Source organism: Arvicanthis niloticus, chromosome 22 (assembly GCF_011762505.2).
Source record: "Arvicanthis niloticus isolate mArvNil1 chromosome 22, mArvNil1.pat.X, whole genome shotgun sequence".
Taxonomy (NCBI): domain Eukaryota; kingdom Metazoa; phylum Chordata; class Mammalia; order Rodentia; family Muridae; genus Arvicanthis; species Arvicanthis niloticus.
Genome location: NC_133429.1, coordinates 36,317,135 through 36,332,737, shown reverse-complemented (window position 1 = coordinate 36,332,737; position 15,603 = coordinate 36,317,135). Strand labels below are relative to the sequence as shown.

The 15,603-nt window shown below is 34.8% G+C and overlaps 1 protein-coding gene across 1 annotated transcript in view; it reads left to right on the top strand.

Moving 5' to 3' along the window:
• Window positions 1-15,603, top strand: part of Trhde (thyrotropin releasing hormone degrading enzyme) — a 389,580-nt gene that overhangs the window by 296,733 nt on the left and 77,244 nt on the right. The window contains exons 11-12 of the mRNA XM_076920240.1: window positions 8,833-8,966; window positions 9,078-9,133. Of these exons, the coding sequence (XP_076776355.1) occupies window positions 8,833-8,966; window positions 9,078-9,133 (190 nt within the window). The remainder of the gene's footprint in view (window positions 1-8,832; window positions 8,967-9,077; window positions 9,134-15,603) is intronic.

The following is a 15,603-nucleotide window of genomic DNA, read 5'->3' as shown; positions in this document are numbered from 1 at the left end:
AATTATACATTTAATTATGGTAGCCAGCCAATGTTTTGCAATTTCGTTATCTGTGATGTTCATTTTATTTTTACAACATTAAGGTATGTCACTGGTATGTAATATCCATAAATTTCATCTAGTTTTCACATGTTATTGACAATTAATTTTATGGACTTATTGGATGAATAATTAAATCACAGATAAATGCCAATTATTATAGTCTAAAAGTAGTATGTATACCTGTTTTTATATTTTTAAAAGCAGGTTAATGTATTTGTATTCTTCCTATGAAAATACAAATAGTCCAAACATTTATGATTATAACTTGCGTGTTAATTGGGTATTTATGAATGGTGAAAGAAACTAAGAAGAAAAAATGCAGCACTGAATATGATTTAATCTCAAATATTAAAAACGGCACAATGTATGGCTTTCCTCCAAAGTGATTTACTTATGACCCACAAACACTGAAAATCAGTACTATCTCTTATTCACATTTCACAAATGTGGTGATCAAGTCTTGATGAATGCTTGCCCAATGTGCCAATTGTCTAGTCAAATGAAAGGCTGCTGTTTTGAGCTTGTGTTTTTTTTCCTTCAACTCTTGGACACACACACACACACACACACACACACACACACACCCTCATATTTATAACAGGTTGATTTGGTGCTCTGTTAGTTACTCAACACCGTTGGGGGTAGCTTTAATACTACTGCCTTTGCCTGGGACCGGCCATGCTACTAGCCCCTCCCGGCTTCCCCAGTGTTCTACCCACCTTTGTTCCAGGAGATGACTGCTCTACCGGCTCCCACCAAGACACTTGAATCCACGGATAAAACACATACATACACCACACACACGCACACACACACACGTTTGTTACTTTATAACTTGTCTTTTAGGCACAACTGCTAGGCGTTACTATCTCCCTTCTGAAAAAGCGTGCCCTTGACAATTTATTATCTCTATCTCTTCACTTGCCCTGAACTTCAGTGGTTAGTCCCACCGAGTGCCTGCCAAACATCCTTGGCCACCCACCTATAAAGTAGGCCACAGGCCCACGCTCACCCTGAGATATCGCGTGGTTACAGTGTTCTTCCTCCAAAGCATCTCAGAAAGCTCCTCTTTTCTTCCCTGAATTTACCTTTTTCTCCTAGGACTTAGAAGTCCCACCTGTATCTTCCACCTACCAATTAGTCCCTGGACTTCTTTACTGAAAATCAAGAACCTATCGGGTAACAGGACCTTAGCATCAGGACCTCTCTCTACACAACACAGTGTTTTGGAGACTTGCATATGAGAGTTGATGGGTTTTAAGAGATGTTGCTTCATTAGATTTTCATAAGAATCCAATGAAAATGATCAATATGTGGCATAATCTCTGGGATGATTTGTCCTATATCATCACATATGTTCTCTTAGCTGACTTTTCCACTTATTTTATTTTTAAATATCATGTTTTACAAGTAGCATATTTGCCTAGAAATGCTTATCATTCCACTGTCATTGCCACAGTTACTTAAAATGTGTTATAAAATACCAACTCTACTATACACTGATATAGTATGAGTCTTATGCCATTTTGAACATAAATATAATTTTCAATTATAAGGAACATTGGAAATATAACTGGCATACTTTTTTTCTTCAGAACTCATCAAATACCATAACTCATTAGGCCATCAGAAAAGATCTTTTTAAAATTCATTGTCTGCTATTAGTTAATTTGCAGAACATTTTGGGAGTGTAATTAACTAGTACTGCAAAGACATTTTAAAATCTATTACAAGATCTTTCTGGGAATTGTTTCTCAAAGATCTCATTTGTAATAGACCTATACAAATATGCATGAATAGTAGCATCTTCAGGATTTGGGTATAAGTTTAGTAACAGAATTCTTTAAAACAATTGATGCCTATCTTATTTTAGCCAGGCATTGTAGAGGATATAGAGATTATTATCATTTTCTATTTATACACTCATTTGACTATAATCTATAATAATTTTAATAGAGTAATAAAAATCAGAACAAATAAAATTACATGAGATTTATAAATGTCACTATCCCATTTGTCAATAAGGAACAACAGCTTTGGAAAATGAATTTGATAATGTAAAATACATTATCATTTGATGTTTGCAAAATGTACATCATTTGTTCATATATTAAGATTGACCCTACATCTTAACTAGAAAACAATGTTAATAAAAGTTATCTAAATATGTGGTTCTGCAAGATGTCATAGAACTCAGGAGCATGTACTGCTCTTATAGAATACCCAAGTTTGGTTCTCAGAACACATTTTGAGTAGTTCACAGCATCCTCTAACACTATCTTCATGTGATTCAGTGTCTTCTGGTGTTTTCATAAACTTATAATATGTGTACATTACTTACACACACACACACACACACAAACTTAAAAATAAACAAGCTTTAAAAGTAAAATTATCATACTGATTTATTTAAATATAAGTGGAGTTTATTAATTTAGAATGCTTATTTAAGCTCATTAGTCATATATATATATATATATATATATATATATATATATATATATATCCCAAACAAAAGAATATACTTTTTTCAGCAGCTCATGAATCACATACATGTAGAAAGAGCAAGTCTGGCAAGTCTGAACACATACAGGAAAAGAAAAAAAACACCCAGCATCCTATTTGATCACAAATAATTAAAGATGGTATTAACAATAAGAGAAACAACAGAAAGTTTACAAACTCATGTTAACTGAGAAACTGTATTGAATGAAAAATTTGTCAAGACATAAATTAGAAAAGAAATGAAAAACTTTCTTAAATGGAATAAAAATTAATATCAACACATCAATACTTATGGAACATAATGAAGGCAGTTCTAAGAGGCAAGTTCATAGCACTAAATACCTACATTAAAAGGAATGTACATATCTCATAGAAGCAACTTAACAGCACATTTGAAAATTTTAGAACAAAAAGAAGAAATTACAACCTAAAGGATTAGAAGGCAACAAATAATGAAACGTGGCACTGAAATCAAGAAAATAGAAACAAACAATACAAATAATTAATGAAACAAAGAATAGATTCTTTGAGAAATCCACCAAGATTGACAAACACTTGTCTAAAAGGTATACAGAAAATATTTAAATTAATAAAATTAGGGATGAAAATGAGACATAACAGCAGATACATAAAAATACAGGAATAGAAAATAAATAAAGATACAGGAAGAAACATAAAAACATACTTTAAAAATCTATTGTCCAGCAAATTAGAAAATTCAAAGGAAATGGATAATTATCTCAGTACATACTACCTACCAATGTTAAATCAAGGCGAGATAAACAATTTAAATAGACCTATGAATCCTAATGAAATAGAAACAGTGATTAAATGTCCTCAAGAAAAAAAGAATTGAGGAGCCCAGAACCAGAAGATTTTAGTAGAGAATTCTACCACAGTTTCAGCGAATAGTTATTGCTAATACTCTTCCCATTATTCCATAAATTACAAACAGAAGAACCATTGTCCAATTTTTATAAAACTGCAAAATATATGCACATAGAAAGCCAATAAAGAGAATTACATATCATTTCCTCTTGTGAACATATATACAAGAATTCTCAATAAAATGTTTGCAAACTGAATCCAAAAACACATCGAAAACATCCTCCACCATGATCAAGTAGACTTTATCCCAGAGATGCAGGAATAATTAGTTAAACATATGTAAATAGGTAAGTGTAATCCACCATATAAACAGACTGGAAAACAAAAACCATATGATCATCTCATTAGATTGAGAAAAGTCTTTTGAGAAAATACAGCACCTTTTATAATAAAAGGTCTGGAGAAACTAGGGATTAAAGCAGTGCCTTAGTTAGATTTTTCATTGCTGTGAAGAGACACCATGAACAAGGTAACTCTTATAAAGGAAAATATTTAATTCAGGCTGGTTTACTTTTTCTGAGGTTCAGTCCATTACCATCATGATAGGAAGCATGGCAATGTCCAGGCAGGCATGGTGCAGGAGGAGCTGAGAGTTTTACATCTTGATCTGAAGGCTGCTAGGAGAAGACTGGCTTCCAGGAATTTAAAAGAAATGACTCAAAGCCCACCCCCACAGTGGCATGCTTCCTCCAACAAGGCCATACCTTCCAACAATGCCATTCCCTGGGACAAGCATACTCAAACCACCACATTTCACTTCCTGGTCCTCATAGGTTTGTTCAAACACCTAAGTCAAGTAGATGGGGGCCATACCTAGCCATAGCATGATACAAAATACATTTAGTCCAACTTCAAAAATCCTAGTTTATAACAGTGTTAAAAGTCCAAAATCTGAGATCTATCCAATCACTTAACCGCAATCCATTCTAACATCAATAAGCAGATCACATATCTCCAACATCACAGGATATATATTACCATTTTATAATGTCATAGAGAGAAAATATGGCATCAAAGCAAGACCAAAAAAGACCAGCTGGGCAAACTCCAAACTCTGCACCTCCATACATATATGATATAAAAGCTCTCTTCAGATCTCCGACTCCTTTCATCTTTGTTGACTACAACAAACTTCTTTCTCTGGGGCTGTTTCAACTCCTTTAGCAGCTTTCCTCAGCAAGTATCCCACAGCTCTGATATCTCTAGCATTTTTTGGTATCCAAGGGAATGTAAATTTACACCTTCTTGGTACAATGTCTGGGATCCACACATGATCTTCTCCAAAGGGCTTGAGTCACTTCTCCAGCTTTTCCCTCTGTAGCACTCTAGGTTCTGTTGACTCCACTCCACTTCTGTTGCTGCTGTTCTTGGTGATCATCTGATGGTACTGGCATCCCCAAGTCTCTGGGTCTTCTGCTACAACTAGGCTTCAACAGAAGCCTCTCATAAGCTCTCTTTATGGTGCCAAGCCTCAACTTCTTTGCATGGCCCCTTTGGTGTGGAGCAGTCACTGCATCTGAGGCTGCTCCTTGAACAATGGCCTTCCATGGCCTCTCACAGTGCTAATTCTCAGTTGCTTTCCTTGACTCCTTCATGCCTTCAATACCAGTACCATCTGCGTGATTCTGACACATTACCAAGTCCAGCTGCAACATGAAGCTATCTCTAGACCACAGCTTCTTTGTGCTTTCAGAAAACACTTCCTAGAAGATTTCACCTCAGTGATGCTGGTCTTTTCTTAATCACAGCTAATTTCTTAGCTCTAGCTAAGCAACTGTCCCAGCAGTCCATTCTATTCTTGACTCTAAAGCCAGAGCCACGTTGGCTGAAGCTGCTGAGCTCTGATACTTGCTGGGGCTGGAACTTGCCCTCCTTCTTTTATTACATCATCACCAGCTTTCTGTTTTCCAAGTCCTTCACTGCTTAAAACTTGGTAGTTCTGGAACTTGCTCTATAAACTGACCTTGAACTTGGAGATTTGTATGAGTCTCTCTCTTGAGGTCTGGGACTAAAGACATGTAGCACTATACCTGGACCTAAGCTTTTCTCTTCTTGGAGCTTTCTCTGTACCAGGCTGGCCTTGAACTCAGAGATCTGGTCTCCTCAGTCTCCTTGAATTAAAGGTGCCACTATCCCTGGACCTAAGCTTTACAGGACACAATTCCTCAAGATGTGGTTCAAAAGTGTGTGTCATCCATTTCGGCACTGTAGTTCATTCCAGGTTAATAGTACAAATGAAAACAATAACCAAGTAATAATAACACATAACATGATAAAACTATTCCTTGTTCAACAGAAAATGCAAAAACAATGAGGATAGCTGGGTGGGATCTTGCCCCAAAGTCACCATTCCCTTAATCTGTTTATCGCCTTAAACACAGGTTTTAGCTCCATTGCACTTCCTGGCACTTTTTTTACTATTTGAATTATACATTTTGTATTTTTTCTTTTTTTTTCTTGTTATGCTTCATCAAAATGATCTTCATGAGAGTAAAGTGCAGCACAGAGTCTAAAATGGGTTGTTTTGAGACTTCCTTTTTCAGTGCAATTAATTTGACTCTCTTTACCTGAGTTGCAGGCAAACTCTTCTGACAAGAGCAAAACTAGCCACATTCTTCACCAAAATATCACAAGAACCTCCTCTTGGCCACATACAAACATTCTTCTCCTCTGAAACCTCTAGAGCCAGGCTTCCACGGTTCAAATCAACCTCAGCAACAAAGTCTTCCCTATTGCTTCTAAGATCGTCCATTAAGCCCCACTTAAAGCATTCAACGGTTTTCTAAAATCAAACTCTCAAAGTTCACATTTTTCCAAACAAAAGCCTGGTCAAGCATATCACAGCAATATAATACCCTAGTCTCTTGTACCAACGTCTGCCTTAGTTAGTTTTTCCAGTGCTGTGAAGAGACATCATGACCAAGGCAACTTTTATAAAGTATAACATTTAATTGGGGCTGGCTTACTGTTTCTGAGTTTCAGTCCATTATAACCATGGTGGGAAGCATGGCAGAGTTCAGGCAGGCATGGTGCTGTAGAAGCTGAGAGTTCCACATCTTGTTCCGAAGGCTGCTAGGAGAAGACTGGCTTTCAGGCAACCAGAATGAAGGACTCAGCCCACCCCAAGTGACATACTTCCTCCATCAAGGCCACGCTTCTAAATAGTGCCACTCCCTGGTTCAAGCCTATTCAAACCACCGCAAGTGGCATACCTCAACATGTCAATATAAGTAACTTATAGCCAAGTTCATAATCAACTTCAAATTCATATTTAACTTAGCTTAATTCAAAGTTTTACTATTCTTTAATTATTAAGTGGATACTATTTACAGAAAACTACCACCAGTAGATGAAGAGTTCTGGAGTCTGGTCCCAATGCATACATCTAGAAAGCACTTCCCACCCCTAAGGCTCAGGGAGCACTGTGGAAGATAGGCAGCAGAAGTATAAGAGCCAAAGCATAGGGAGTTTGCTGTGAGATTGTGTTTCCTGGGAATACAGAAGTTCTTCACATCATGTTTCATTGGCATGACTGCCTTTGTCTGATCTGATCAAGAACAATGATAGACGTGCTATTGTGGATGAAAAAAAATTCATGAGACTGCAGCCTTACACAAAGGTCTACAAGCAACTACAAAATGCCGGGACCAGAGGCTATAGTCTTCCCTAGAGTAGATTAGATGATTGATAATAAATTATCTGCCATGAGTTCATACATACAAGTGACATTATACAGACTGAACAGGTTGTGGATTTATGAATATAATTAAGAATATAATGTACATTTTCATGTGTGTGTGTATGTAATGGCATTTAGTGTAAAAGAGGCCATACATTTTAAAGAGAGCAAGGAAGGGTATATGAGTGAGATTGGGAAAGAAAATAGATGGGAAAAGGATGTAATTATATAATTATCTAAAAAAACTATAAGAAATAATTTTTTAAAGTTTTGAATATTTGAAGGGAATCAGGATTACTTAGGAAAAAAACATTATCTTCAACACTTAAAATTTAATTTTCCCAGTTCAGGCATGATTATTTAAAAATTATTATTTTTATTAGTTACTTTAGCTTGTCAAAAATATCTTCTACAAAAAGAAACTTTCTGATGAAAATGAAGAGATGCATAAATTCATGGGTATAAGAATAAGCATTCGGAAGGCAGTTTGACAACATGTCATTTAACAAAACAACTGTAGCTTCTCCCTAGACTCTGTGACCACAGAAAACTTAGAGCATAAATATAGGATTAAGTATAAATTTGACTTCAATTACATTTTGTTGCCTGGCTTTTGAAAAATTCCAGCCTGTAAATAATAGATTGGATTAATTAGTCTGTGTCATACCACCTTTTACTGTGTACTCTTTACTTGAGAGTAATTTATGTATTCCTCCCTTAAAGGACTACAAATATGTTTCATTTCTTCTAATGTGTTTGTAAACTCTTGAGGGAATATTTATCGTTTTGAGTCATAGAAATTAAAACATATCAGTATGTGTTGTTTTCTAGTGTTTTTTCCATCTGTACCCCAAACTGTATCTATCTGTGTGTCAATGCAAATTTCAATTCAACTTTACAGTGCAAATTCTATCATGAACAAGTCTTGAAGTTCAACAGAAAAATTATTACAATTGTGGATGATGTTTTTCTTGTCAAAGCCATGATAGGTGACTGTTCTCAAGTGAAGGTAGCTTTATACCACATTTGAAAAAGTTAAATATTAAATATGTATGAAGTTATAACATGTTTCCCAGCTTTGGCTAATTGAAGTACTTCATGAACAGAAGTTCAGATTTTTCCTTTGTGAAGTATGCCTTCTCTTGTTTCTAATTCTACATGGAGCTGTTGAAGTCTTGAGCAAATCAGGTTCCCTTGTTTTACCATTACTGATGGTTTTGCAAAGTCTGTTATTTATTTGCACTCCTAGGAAAAACATGAGAAAAAAAAACAGATAAAAGAATGACTTTCAAATAAATAAGCACAATTGTTTTTTTCTATCACTTTCTTCCTGTGTAAAACTAATAGTATATGTGTCTAAAAGACTTCTTTTGTTCCAGCTGCAAATACACATACAATCTAATTAACGCCACATGCATATAATGGGATAATTCTAGATGACATTATTTCAAGTATAGAAACTGTGTATAGAATAAAGAGTTGTGTCAAAACCAAAATTGTTAATTATGAAAAACTCACTAATTGATGTAATAATGAATAACAAACTAAACACTTTCTATTCAATTTTAAATGAGGGGATTAATTAAAAAATGGGTTTCAGTTACATTTTAGGGTGATGTTTTCTTCAAATTTTTAGTAATGCTGTTTCTGGTATTTAAAAGACTTTATTCCTTTTTAACTCTAAAAATACTAAAACTCTACTTACTCTCTACTTGTAGAACATCACAGAATAACATACTTAGAGAAAGGAAGCTGGATCCTTGGGAACATCAATCAAACAGGCTACTTTAGAGTCAACTATGACCTAAGGAACTGGAGATTACTGATTGATCAGTTAATCAGGAACCATGAGGTACATCCTTGATCTTGTTATCAGTTATCTGTTTTGCAGTGTGAACACCTGTCGTTTTAATGACCACAATTACCGCCCTCATCCTTTCTTTTTTCCTAACTGGACTCACAGGTACTTTCTGTCAGTAACCGTGCGGGCTTGATTGATGATGCCTTCAGCCTGGCCAGGTATGTTTTACTTGAGATCTCCATAATAAAATCCATATCTGTAAGATTTTTCACCTTAATTTAAATTCTATATTATATATTCATACTTATGTGAAAATCTCTTTCTCATGATATTTTTGTTCATATCTGAATTATATTCAGTGCCTCAAACTCTAAGTCAATAATAGCCATAGGATATTTCCAAGCCAGCAGAAGCCTTATCAATTTCACTGCAAGTTTAGTTAAAAACTCTGGAGGTTCTTGTAATCTCTTCAGTAATGAACTCTATACATTGTTATCACATATAACTTTTGATAGAAAATACCTTTAAGTGTTAGCAATATTATTTCTCATAAATACCAGAGAAATTTTAACTTCAAAGCTGCTTTTGAATATTATTCATTTGTGAAAAGTTTATGCTGAGAGACAGAAAAAATATTCCACAGCAGATCAATCATGTTCTAAAAGATTCGATCGAATTAATTATTAAGTGACTTTCATAATTAGATTTATAATTTTTTTTGGTTGTTCAAGACAGGGTTTCTTTGTGTAGTCCTGGCTGTCCTCAAACCTGATGTGTTGGCCAGGCTGTCCAGAGCTCACAGAGATTCATTCACCTGTCTCTGCTTCCTGAGTGCTGGGATTCAAGGCATGCTCCACTGAGATTGTTCTGTTCTTTATCATAGTTTGTTAATCTTTTCCTAATGTGTGATTTGTTTAGTTATTGATCATCTCTATGTTTGCACATATGTGAACAAATGGCGTAGGTTAGCAACAGGGATCACTTCATTCATGAGATTTGGGACTGCTTTTACAGTTTACGTGCCCAATCAAGTCTCAGTTCCTTACATATGGTAAAAATACTCCTTTCCCTGTAGATTTCAACCCATCAAAGGATGACTTTACATGCGGGGCACTTGATAATTATTTTTATTGAAGCAAGACCGAATTATCAAGCAACTTAAGAGGTTGTTGTTGCTGGGGGTGGGGGGTAAATAAGCAATTTCCAAAAGGAAGTTCACAGGACAAATATGAGGTACCGTTCTATTGACATAAAGGACAGAAAAGCAACCTACTCTGACTTTCTACTTCATTATTATCACAAGGCGTCACAGGGACATCACTAATTTGGTACACCATGAGGTGGTACCTCACGCAGCAGACAGGACTCTATTACTCACTGAGAACATCTACAAATGATTGATCCTCAGGATCTACAGTGGCGGAAGAAAACTGAATCAGGAAGTTGTCCTCTGACCCCCACACATGAGTGCCATGGTACATGGTCAACTGTGCTCATACATAAGCCTCAGATCACAAACACTAATAATAATGATGATGATGATAATAATAATAATAAATGTACTAATTAAACCATGCCTTATTTTATCAACAGTGAGGGCCCTTCCATGATGTGACACCATCTTATTATGGAAAAACTTAGAAGCAGTAGAGATAGACAAAAGCCTGTAGAGAGAGTCATATGTGAAGATACATGTTAAGATTCAGCTGTGGCTTTGTAGAAAATAATGAAGACCTGAAAGAAAACAGGAGGTATAAAAACTATTTTACATTGAAGGTTGGAGTGGTGTCTAAATCATCAATGGAGTTTGATTATGATAGGTGTGATATGTAACTGAGATGGAATCAGAAAGAGAGAAATCCTGAATGCAAAGAATAGAGGGATAGGAGCAACAACAACAAAACTTTTGTACTATCAACTAATTATTAAATATACAATAGATGTAGTTATTTTCCCAATTAGCATAAAATATAGACAGCTTTCCTTTTAATGGCAGAGTTGCTCTAGGGCCTCTCCCCCACATACATCTGAATCTACAGATGTCCATATTTTATATAAAGTGACATCCTACTTATATATAATGTGGGAAGAGCATTAAATGAGCTCTAAATTCTTAGTTACTTACTATCTAATAAAATACAAATACTATACAGACAGTTGTGTGTGGAATAATGACCAGGAAAGTATATTTCTAAAGATTTTAAAACCTAGAAATATATAATCATTCTTATTTATGTAAAAGATGAAATATCCCTAAAATATCATAAAATTTATATTTTCAATTGGCAGTTCATGAAATATTTCATTAATAGAATGAAAATAAATAATTAGAGAATAAGATTTATTTCTGCAAATCTGCTTTCATTTAAGTATTCAAATAAATATTTCATACCTTAAAATTCTGTTTATATAAGCTTCCTTCAAACACAATGGTAAATCAGGTAATCCTTGGCCTTTTGAAAATAAAAAGTGGGAAAAGAGCAAATATTCAACAAACACAAACAGGTCACAGACAAAGCTGAGGCTTTGGCTAATGACCTCCTTAGTAAATGAATTCAGTGACTGTGCTTTTCATGGATGTTTGATAGTGGAAATTGGGGGTTAAGAGTGATTAAGTCACTTAGCTATGCTTGTACAGAATATGTGTGTGTGTGTGTGTTTAGGGAATGAATTGTTCGGTACCCCAGTAATGATACAACAAAGATCATGAATTCCAATCCAGATGAATTTATGTACTTTATGGAATCTATCTCTGTCAAATCTTCCTTATCTATTTAAACTATTGTTCACTCAAACTGTAATGAACAAGTAGAAATATTTAGTCTCTGACCTTCAATATAGGCTTGCCTGTGTTTCCATGGACACTAAGGATGTGCTGTTGTTTCACAGTGTGCCTTTCCTGATTCCTCGTTGTTCTTGTGCGATACAGAGGAGAGTGTTGAGTGTCATGTTTGTGGTTATTATTGTTTAATTTAATGTCGGGTACAAAATTACGCTTATATTTGTATAATCATAAATTTACTAAGCTAGAAGCATTCATGTCACTATTTTTGCAAAATAAAATTTTAAACTCTAATAATTTTTAGCTATATAGAAATATAGCCAGTGTTGTGGTGCATTTTTGCAATCTTAGAACTTGAGAGGTTGAAGCAGGAGGATTACAATGAGTTTGAGGTTTGCTTGAAATATACAGTGAGTTCTGGGCCAACCTGAGATACAGAATACCCTGTCTCTCAAAATAAGAACAACAAAAAACAGAGCAAAAGACATGCACTTGCACATTCTAATGTAATGTAAATAATTTTGAACCACAAAAAAAGTGTTAAGACTTAATTTTACCTCATCTACCACCTACTGTTGCTTTATCATCCTCAGAGGTAAAATTTGGAATATTTGGTATATATTATACCAGACATTTTCCCTTTCTAAACTTTTATGCTGTTAAATTTTAAAACCATGAAGAAAGATTTATTCTATCCCCTGAGTCATTTATAAAAATAAAATCTAGGAGCATTCTATAATTTCTGAATCCTTACAATGCAGCCTCTGGTGAGAACCCTGGACTAATTTTCTGTTGTGGTTATTTGGAATTTTATAGAGGTGATTCTTATAAGTGGAATTTGAGCCTGTAAAAGCATATCTTTGGGATAAAAGCAAGAAATATTGTGAAGTCTTTCTCAATCAAATTCCACTCTCAACAGTTTGTAAAGTTCAATTGTCTAAACTCTCCATTATAGCAAATGTGTAATATTATAAAAATTGACAACCTGCTAGTTCAAACTTATTTAGAAATTACTAACTCACAGTTTAAAATGTTGTGGTTTTTTGTTCTTACACAGCTAGTATCTGTATCTGCCTTTCTGTGAATTATCACTTAGTAAAAGAAAGAAATTGCAAACATTAAGAATCAATCAAAAGCATTTTTTTTGTTTGTATACTTCGTATACCTTTTGAGTATTATTTCTTTTAGTGGAATCTGTTTGCAAAATTTTCTCCATCATTGCACTATAGTTTTGCACTTTATGGTATTTCATCATTAAAGAGCCTTACATTTATATATGAAGTAAAATATTCTGACTTTCTATAAATTATGTTTTGTTTTTCCAGTATCTTCCCTTTTACTTTTTCCTTAATCAGTTTGCATGTGTTGGACGAAAGAGAACTTATTTTTTTCTTTAAAATTATTTATTTTTCAAATAATTATTTCATCCTCATTTACTTAAAATGTTTTGTTTTTCCTGTTTGACCATAAAAAATGGTCATTGTAATGAATCAGTTCCATTTCAGTTACATCATCACTATTATCTTTTATAGATTGGCAGCACATCATTTTAGTTACTTTAGATTTATAATTGTGCATGATAAAATAATCTTTTTTTTTCAAAAGCTTACATTTTATATAAATTTAGAATCATTTGGTGAATTTCCTAAAGTCCAGCCGCAGCTATACATTGGTTTTTAAGTGATTGGATAGAGATTTATTTTATTATGTAAACTTTTCCACATTTTTTTAATGAATACACAGGTGGTGTATTCTTTACCAGGCTTAGTTCTGCTCCCTAGGTGAAGCGCTATGCATTTGGTATCATGGTATTACAGATTTTGTGGACACTGTCTTCTTTCTTTTTAATTAAAGGCAAATACTGCAGAAAATATTACACAATTTCTCTATTTAAACATCCCAGTTTCGTTTCTTTCCTTAATAGAATATCTGGCAAAGTGGTTTTTGTCAGCTCTTTTCCATCTTCTGCCTGACTCGCTTGTTTTCTGTTTGAAGTTTCTTTTGTAACACGGGCGTTGATCATTTCTTCATCTAATGCGGTAAATAGTAGCATGATCTTGAAGAAACTGCTCTGGGAACTGACAGGATGTAATGGCGTTTCCTACTTTCATAGATATGTGTTTACATATGGTGTGCTGCACTTTCTTAATGGAGTGGGAAAAGAACAGGCTTAGAAACCTTTGCTGGAAATACCCAGTCTGGCTGGACTTTAGTTATGAGCTTCCAACTCAGCTTTGGAGATGACAGGAATTCCCTCCTCAGGTGGCAGGGATTTGGACAGCCTGGTCAAGGATCCTGAGTCCCTCTGTTACCCACTGATTTGTAAATTCAGATTACACGAGTTTGTTTCTGGCATAAACACTTTTCACAGCTATGTTTAAAATCTTATAGTTAGGGTTATTATTTATTTATTTATTTATTTATTTATTTATTTATTTGCTTACTTATTTATTTATAGAATGACTTGGTGTAACAGCTCTGGCTGTCCTGGAGTTCACTGTATAGATGAGGCTGACCATGAACTCACAGATATATACTTGCCTCTGCCTCCCAAGGACAGGAAGGAAAAGTGTGAATGACCACACCTATCTCGGGGTATTAATAATGACAGGCTACATGCAGTTTATTGTATTTACTGGCCACTGAGAGAAGGGTAGCTAGCTCTTTCAGTAGACTCTTTTGAGGGAAGTATTCATGTAGGATTATACTGTTAGTAACTTTCCATTAAGCCACTGGGTTGTGTGTGCAAAAGAATTAAAAATTTATAAATCCTATCAGTGATAAAATTGTTGATTGGAAAACAAAGTTTATTGTTCGCTCTATGCTTCCAGTCCTCTTCACTGAATATAAGTCACTAAAGTTTCTTTACCAGTATTCCCCCAGCCTTCTTCCCAGTGGAAACTTCTCTATACTATGATCAGTGAGTCCAAGCAACTCTTTTCTTTTCCTGAGCTTCATGGCCATCCCCATAAGATCACATCTTTCACATCCCCAAGCTGGGGACTCTAATTATCTATTTGTCATCTGCAGCTGCAAATGCACATCTTGAGACACAGGAGAGAGTCACCTTGAAGTCTGCTTGTTTCGGACTTTTCTGCATGCAATTATTTAAAAATCTATATCCAAAGGGTCTCTAAATTAGGCTTAGTTTTCGCAACACTTCACCACAGATAAATGTTTAAAATAGTCTGAAAGCATTTTTTTTTTCAGGACATTTTACTGTAACAAGCTGGTAATCTTCCACTTTCTTTCTATTATAACCCAGTAAAAACTTCGACTGCATTTCTGGGTTTTCCAGCAACTCTGTTCTATTCCTCCAGGCAAATACTGGTTAGCTCAAGGTTAGAGAATGGGTTAACATATTCCTTTGAGCTGTCTGTAGAAACTTGTTGAGGGTGGAGACACAGATGTTGTTGTCCTTGGGATAAGGATTTATGAGAGGTATTCTACCTGGCACTTCTGAGACGGAGCCATCTCCAGAGGTACAAAGGGTGGGTAACCAAGTGGCTCTTGAGGACGGCATCTTTCTAACAGATTTTTATATCACGCTGCATTAAATCAGGAGCAAATTTGTAACCTTCCCACGCCAAATTTGTGTTTCAGCTCTGTAGGAGAGAATGTTTTAATATTAATGTCTAATGCCTGCAAGTGTTGAGTAGAAAGCAGAAGAGAGGGGTTTTGACATCACTTCTAGATTTGATTCACTTTCATAGCAAACAGCTTGTTCTCATAAGTTAAAAATAAACGTTAGGTGTCTGGTAGGTCACATCATTTTTTCATTTAAGCATACTTTTGTGATAATCAGTAGTCTGGGTTTTCAAACTGTACTACAATTATATTTGAGTAAGTCTGTGTATTTGTGTTCTTCAGTAGCTCATGAATTAAAAGTTATTATAATTTTATATC